The sequence below is a fragment of the Podarcis muralis genome, chromosome 1 (assembly GCF_964188315.1).
Source record: "Podarcis muralis chromosome 1, rPodMur119.hap1.1, whole genome shotgun sequence".
Taxonomy (NCBI): Eukaryota; Metazoa; Chordata; class Lepidosauria; order Squamata; family Lacertidae; genus Podarcis; species Podarcis muralis.
This window is the reverse complement of record NC_135655.1, coordinates 84008013-84014588: the sequence shown is the minus strand read 5'-3', so window position 1 is coordinate 84014588 and position 6576 is coordinate 84008013. Positions and strand designations below refer to the sequence as shown.

The following is a 6576-nucleotide window of genomic DNA, read 5'->3' as shown; positions in this document are numbered from 1 at the left end:
GAGCAGCCTCTCCATGAATGAAATGGGCCACAAGCATTGGACTGCGGCACAAACACTACCGCACATGAATGAGCTTGGATCTTGGACGTGGGCATGAGGCAAGCCTGGACTGGGCACAGAAGGAGAATGAGGGTGAGGAATGGGGTCCACAACTTGAGGCAGCATGTGCAGCAGACCTTTAACCAGAAGAGATCCTGAGCCACCACTTCTTTCTGCATGGCAGTAGAATGGCAGACAATGGGTCTGTGCACATGGTGGTGTACGGGGGGGGGGGGGGGCATGAGCAGAACCATGTTTGGAGGAAAGAGACCAGAGAAACATAGAGATCCCACTTGCAGAAAATTGGTCCATCTAGCTCAGTACTGTCTGCACCAATTAGCAGCAGCTCTCCAGTGTTTCAGGCAGGAAGTTCTCCCAATCCTACTTGTGGATGCTAAAGCTTGAACCTGAGCCCATCTGCACATAGACCCTAGGCCCTTTCCCTATGTTGTGCTGGCTGGGACTGATGAGAGTTGTCATCCAAAACATGGACAGCATTCTATTGGGGAAGGTTGCTCCAGAGCAGGGAGGCAAACGTTAAACCATAGTTTTAGTTACACCCCAGACAATCCCTTCTATCCACCCCCATCTGTGGGCTCTCTTCACAGCCCATGGCCCTTCCTTCCTCTTCTCGGACTTCAGGTTTTCCCAGAGGGGTGGGGCTTAGAAATACATATGCACACACCTATCTATGCGCCCTAGCATGGGGCTCTTCCCACCTCTTTCGCAAAGCCGGGTGTTGCCTCAGCCTCTCTTCTGCAATGGGGCATTGAGAGAAGGAGGAAACAGCAGTCGCCTGTCACAGCAACACACCCACCTACTCGCCTGTGTTTTCTAGATACTGCAGGGGAGCTGTCCCTGCAGTTTAAAAAGCCTTACACTGGAGCGTGCTGAAGGGTGTGCTGAGGCACAGGTGGCACAGCTCCAGCGCCTCACCATCCTTCTGCTTGTCTAGGCAACTGATGAGACATCCCGCCCAGAAGAGCCATCTCACCTACCAAAGAGCACCAGCATAACAACAATAATAAACAAACCAGGAATCAAGAGCATTTAATAAAAGCAGATCTTGCTTCCCTTGTCATGCAGAAGAGGGAGATAGGAAGAGGAATTCTCTCTCTCTGTGTGTGTGTACAATTCTTCAGGCTGTCCATGCAAGTGTCAAACATGCTGTCTCCACCTTCCCCTGGTAGCCCCAGGGCTTTCCATGCTCACACGTGGCTCTTTTGCTCACAGGGTCTCCCTGATGCTAGCGCTCTGTGAAGAGAATAAGGCATTAGAGAGAAATGCTCTCAAGGCAGAGGCACCATTCAACCACCTCTCCTTCCTTCAGTGATACTGCTTAGACCAGGGATAGGGGACCTGTGGCCCTCCAGGTGCTCAGTCCCAGCCAACGGGGCCAGTGATCCGGGCTGATGGGAGTCCCAACAGCAACTGTGGGGCACCACACTGGCTACCCATGGCGTACAGTGTCTCTTGTTGAACCCAAGCACACAGCCCAGCTTTCCCTTCTTCATTTTGTCACCCAGCACCAATGTGTCATCTCACTGTCTTCTTGTGACCAAGCTAGGTCTACAGCAGCGCCCAAGACCATGCAGAAGGACTGATCTTTTTCTCCCATGGTTCTTTCTACAGGACAAGGGTTCACCATTCCGCCATTTTAGGATAGAAAACAGCTTGCATTTTTATGTCCTGGAACACACAAACACACATACCCTCTTCAATTCCTTCCCTGCTACCAACCCACTCTGCTGCCAGGCACACGTACCTCGGACTGTGAGGTGGGCTTTAGAACGGGCATTGCCAATAGTAACTTTCACCATCCCACTCATGCCAGGGGTTGTCTGGCAGAGCCTCAGCCTGTGGATATGCCCCATGCTCTCCATGCGCACTTGTGAGCCGGGCTGCAAGTCTTCTCCATTGAGACTCCACTGCGGGCTGCATGCCGGGGGAGCAGAGATTTCACACTCAAACCGAGCCTCTGCAGGAGCCACCACATCTACGTTCCGCAATGCTCGCACCACCTGGATCCCTTCAGCTGCAGGGGCAGAGAACAGCACCAGTTTCCCATGTGTATACAGCAGCCTGCCTGTCCCCCTACAGTGGCACTGCCTGCTTTTCATCATTATCCCCTCTACCTTGGCTAGCAGACAACTTCATACCAAATCCACAGCATTGTTTGCCAGCTCCCCTCTGGGCCCACCCATCTCCACCCCTTTGTAGTTCTTCATGGTACTTGCATGTTCCACCTAACCTTCCACCAGCAGACGGGCCGTGGAGCGGTCGTCCAGTGCATCACATGTATACAGGCCCTCATCTGCAGGCTCAACGCTGTGGATAACGAGGGTTCGGTAGCAGTCCAAGTTGCAGATTTCATACTTGTTGCCAGCAAAGATCTCTGTGTCCCCACGGAACCAGCGCACTCGGCCACGAGACTGAGACACTGTGCATTCCAGCGTGGCTTTGTGCCGTGCGAGCACAGTCTTGTCCCTCAGCGGCTTCACGATGCGGATGGGCAGTGCTATGGAAGCAGCAGACACATGCACACGTTCCAGTCCCTCCAGAGATGGTTGGATCAAAGCAACTCCAAAGAGGCTCAAGCTGGCTAGGGATGGAGCCTCAAACCCCACACAAGCACCAACCTTTGTCCTTTGCTAGATACGATACATACCCAGCAACCTGCCTAACATGCAATCCTATCATTCATCAACACAAGTTGTGTGTTCCCTTAAGTTGATACCAACTCATACATGCATCCATTCATAGATCTTCCCAGATACAGGCCTACTTGCCCAGACTCCCCACATCACACACACACTTTCCTACCACACCTCCTAATCCCAGCCCATTCTTCCCACCTGCCTATATTTAGAGTTCTTTATTCCATTTATGTTGCAGAGTATATAGGCTGAAAAATGTAGAAGATGTGGCAGAAAGTATCTTATGGTTGGTCAGGTTGAGATTATGCTCATAACCTTGTGTAATGGAAACAGAGACCTCCATTTATCAAAACACTGTGAATCCATAACATACATTGGGTGGCATCACACTTCTCCTGCAATGGTCAATCACATCAATCCATGTTTGCCTATCATTGCAATCCATTCTCACATGATAGCTGAGGGCCAATGGTGAAGCAGCTCCCTTACCCTCCACTTCCAGGCGGGCTTCAGAAGCAGCTGCCTTTGCCACAAAGCGGACCTGGCCCGAATCCTCAGGACGGACACAGCACAGGAGCAGAAAGTGCCGGGTTCCTGTCAAAGACATGAGGAATGCCATCATTCTTAAGGGGGCAGGAGGGTTTCTGCTGCCAGCCCCAAGGAGGACAGGTGTGTGTTGCAATGGTGGTAACTGGAACTACAGATGCTGCACATATCAGCTGTGCTGCTTATTGAGGTAACTATGTGTGTGATCCTATACTCAAGATCTGCAGGCTGATGGGCTTTAGAAAGTGGTGGAAGCCCATCGGCATGACACACTGGCATGACACATATTCTGGCAAAACTCTTCCTCCCATATGCTGATGGAGTCAAGGGCTGAGAGGAGCATACTTGAGTCAAATCCTATACAGTCAAACCTTTGGTTTTTGAATGTCTCGGCTGCCGAATGTTTTGGAAGCTGAATGCTGAAAACCTGAAAGTGAATGCTTACGTTTTTGAACTTCCAAGGTGCATTTTTCAATTCCCCCCCCCTTTGATCCTTGGTTTTTGAACATTTTGGAAGTTGAACAGACTTCCGGAACAGATTATGTTCGAAAACCGAGGTTGCACTGTACTCCTACCACAGCCAGGCCAACACCCTTGGCTGCACAACTTCATGTTAGTACCACCTTCCATGGACTTCAGTGTGACAAGGGAGGGGAATAGCTGCCCAGCCCCACACACCTCCTGCCTCATCCATGTTGGTGCGGCAGTACATAGGATACATAGGCCTGCAGCCTGTCCCACCACCACCAGCTCAAATGATAGGATATATAGCCTAGGTCTGTCTTTTTCTAGCCTCATGTCATGCACAATTAGAGCTTCCCAGAAGGAACTCTGGGGATAGGAAACACTCTGATAGGGTCTTCAATTCTGCCCCACCCATGTCCTTTGTCACATGTCATGTCTGAACTGTCCGCTTCCCTGAAAGCAGAGCGCCCGGCGCTTCGGGAAGACATCCGCAGCCTAGGCAGCTCTGCGAGAGGTCCCGCAGGGCTGTCTAGGCTGCGGATAGCAGCCTGCCCCCTGGCGGGCGGGGCGCCCTGAAGTAGAGCGCCCCGCCCGCCGGACAGACATCCGCAGCGTGGGGAGCCCTGCAGGAGTTCCCCGCAGGGCTCCCCACGCTGCGGATAGCAGCCTGCCGCCCAGCGAGCGGGTCACCCTGAAGCAGAGCGCCCCTCGCGCCGGGCATACATCCGCAGAGTGGGGAGCCCTGCAGGAGTTCCCCGCAGGGCTCCCCACACTGCGGATAGCAGCCTGCCGCCCGGCGGGCGAGGCGCCCTGAAGCAGGGCGCCCCTCGCACCGGGCAGACATCGGCCAGCCCCACAAGCTCGGGGGACAGCAGGGAGGCGCAGCGCCGCCATCCCGCTGTTCCTCGACCTGGTTCGGTTTCCCCGACCTGCTTTTGGGGGGGAAATAAAGGGAAATTTTTTTTCCTTTATTTCCCCCCCAAAAAAACTAGGTGCATCCTATGGGACGGAGCATCCTATGGGACAAAAAATACGGTAGCTCATTCTGAAGGGAATCTGCATGCATGAGGAAGGTGATTGCCCGCAGAGAGCTATGGAGTGGAATGGAAGCAAACTTCAGTCAAGAAACTGGCTCATAGTATTAAGCAGACGGGAAGGTCTGTACGGATGGCAAAGATGCCTCTCGCTGCCTGGACTCTGCAATGTGGGGAGAAAAAATGCTGACAAGGCCTTAGCCAAGACAGTACGCCAGTACAGAAACGATACGAAGATTTGTTACTTCATTTGGCTAGCAGCACTAGACGACCTTCACAATTCTCCCTGCACCCCGGTAAGGCTTGAGAATACATCAGTCCCATAAAACAATGGTAAACTGTTTCTGCAGATGTCTGCCCCATGACTTGCCAGTTACAAATACAGAAGAGATTTTTTTTTTTTTTGGTGAGGAAGAAGTGAGGTGACAACAAACAATAAATCAAAAGGCAGAACATTTGGGGTGTCAATGGTGGATCAAAAAGAGATTGTGCTTAGTGCTACAGCTCACTTCTTTGCTTTATTCTATTTTGTTATACTTCATTTCATTTCAATTTATGTTTAGCTTAGCACCAGTTTGCTAATATGCCTTTGCTTATTCTGGGGCCTTGGGAACCCAGTTTACCTTTTCGCCTTCTCTTTGAGAGAAGAAAGGATTTCTTACTTTGAAACTGTCCCTTCTTTGGTTTTGAAGAAATATTATAATAACATCCCCCTAAACTAGCCCTTTGGGTCTGGATCTCTGGCTCACAAGCAATCTTGAGCAGATTTAATTTTTAGTAGTTTATATATATACAGTTTTGTTATTTAATTTTTGCTTGTTTCCTGGTGAGGGTTAAATGTCACAATTTTGTTTCTCAGTCTTTCCGCTCCACTTGGATTCTTCTGAATCCTACCAATCGGATCCATCTTCCAAATCTCCCCTAAGCCCACAGTAACTTGTTCCTTTGAGGCCCTGCTTGGATAGGTAGATATACTTTCCTTTCTCTTTTCTTAATATTTAGACCATAAGTACTAGGTAACATAGCATTAGCTTGAACTGGTCTGGTGGGAGTTTTAGGTGACAAATCAGAGTAGAGTTGGTTTGAGTTCTACATGCCACAATTTTAGTTTGCCATAGTTGTTCAATTAGATTTTTTTGATATTTTTCTTCTGTCTAAGTAGAGCTAAATTTAAAAGGTAAATTTTTATTAATCCCAACACAACATAGAACAGTTATTTCACTTTGGGGCTTCAGATTGCATATTCATATCCTATTTTGTTTTTTTCATGTAATCATTGTATTTTATTGTATTGTATACACTGTTCTTTATATTATCCTTTCCTTCTCAAGCTTCATTAATATATTATGTGCTTTTAATTTATCTTTAATATTCTTTATGCTTACATCTTTTATAAAGTGAAACGCATTCTGCACTTCAAATACATTTCCTGGACTCATTTCAGGCTCTGGTATCTGGCCACAACCTTCTTGCCAACTGGGGCAAATAAAGGACTCTGCTTTCAGAAAGCAGCACAGATGCATAAAGCGGAACAAGCTGTCACTGTACACTGAGTTCCACTGTTACCCCCAAAGGGGAAGGGAGTGAGTCTGCTTATAGTCAGGACGCTCTCTTTCTGTCCTCCAGTGATGGGGAGGCTGAGGCATGATCACTGCCTGGGCACTCAAGTGGCACCACTCTCTTAACTCCTCACAAGCAAACACATGGAGACCCTGAGACGATGTCCTCCAGTCATTGCTGTCTTCTTGGGCCACCCTTTACTCTCAGCGGGCTCTTTTCCTATTGCTAAAGGATCTTTCCCACACCCCATTCTGTGCAGCCTAGAAGGAGAACAG

General features: G+C 49.5%; 1 protein-coding gene across 4 annotated transcripts in view; it reads right to left on the bottom strand.

The window, feature by feature from the left end:
* Nucleotides 1-1064: 1064 nt before the first annotated feature.
* The window catches only part of OBSL1 (obscurin like cytoskeletal adaptor 1), a 64506-nt gene continuing 58994 nt past the window's right edge, over nt 1065-6576 (bottom strand). For 3 of the 4 annotated variants that reach the window (XM_028740916.2, XM_028740896.2, XM_028740933.2), the window contains 4 exons: nt 3186-3290; nt 2291-2557; nt 1805-2074; nt 1065-1293 (listed from right to left, as the gene is read on the bottom strand). In XM_028740916.2, the coding sequence (XP_028596749.2) occupies nt 1286-1293; nt 1805-2074; nt 2291-2557; nt 3186-3290 (650 nt within the window). In that variant the 3' untranslated portion in view covers nt 1065-1285. Of the gene's footprint in view, nt 1294-1804; nt 2075-2276; nt 2558-3185; nt 3291-6576 lie in introns of those variants that run through there. The other variant, XM_028740923.2, reaches the window with a different exon arrangement.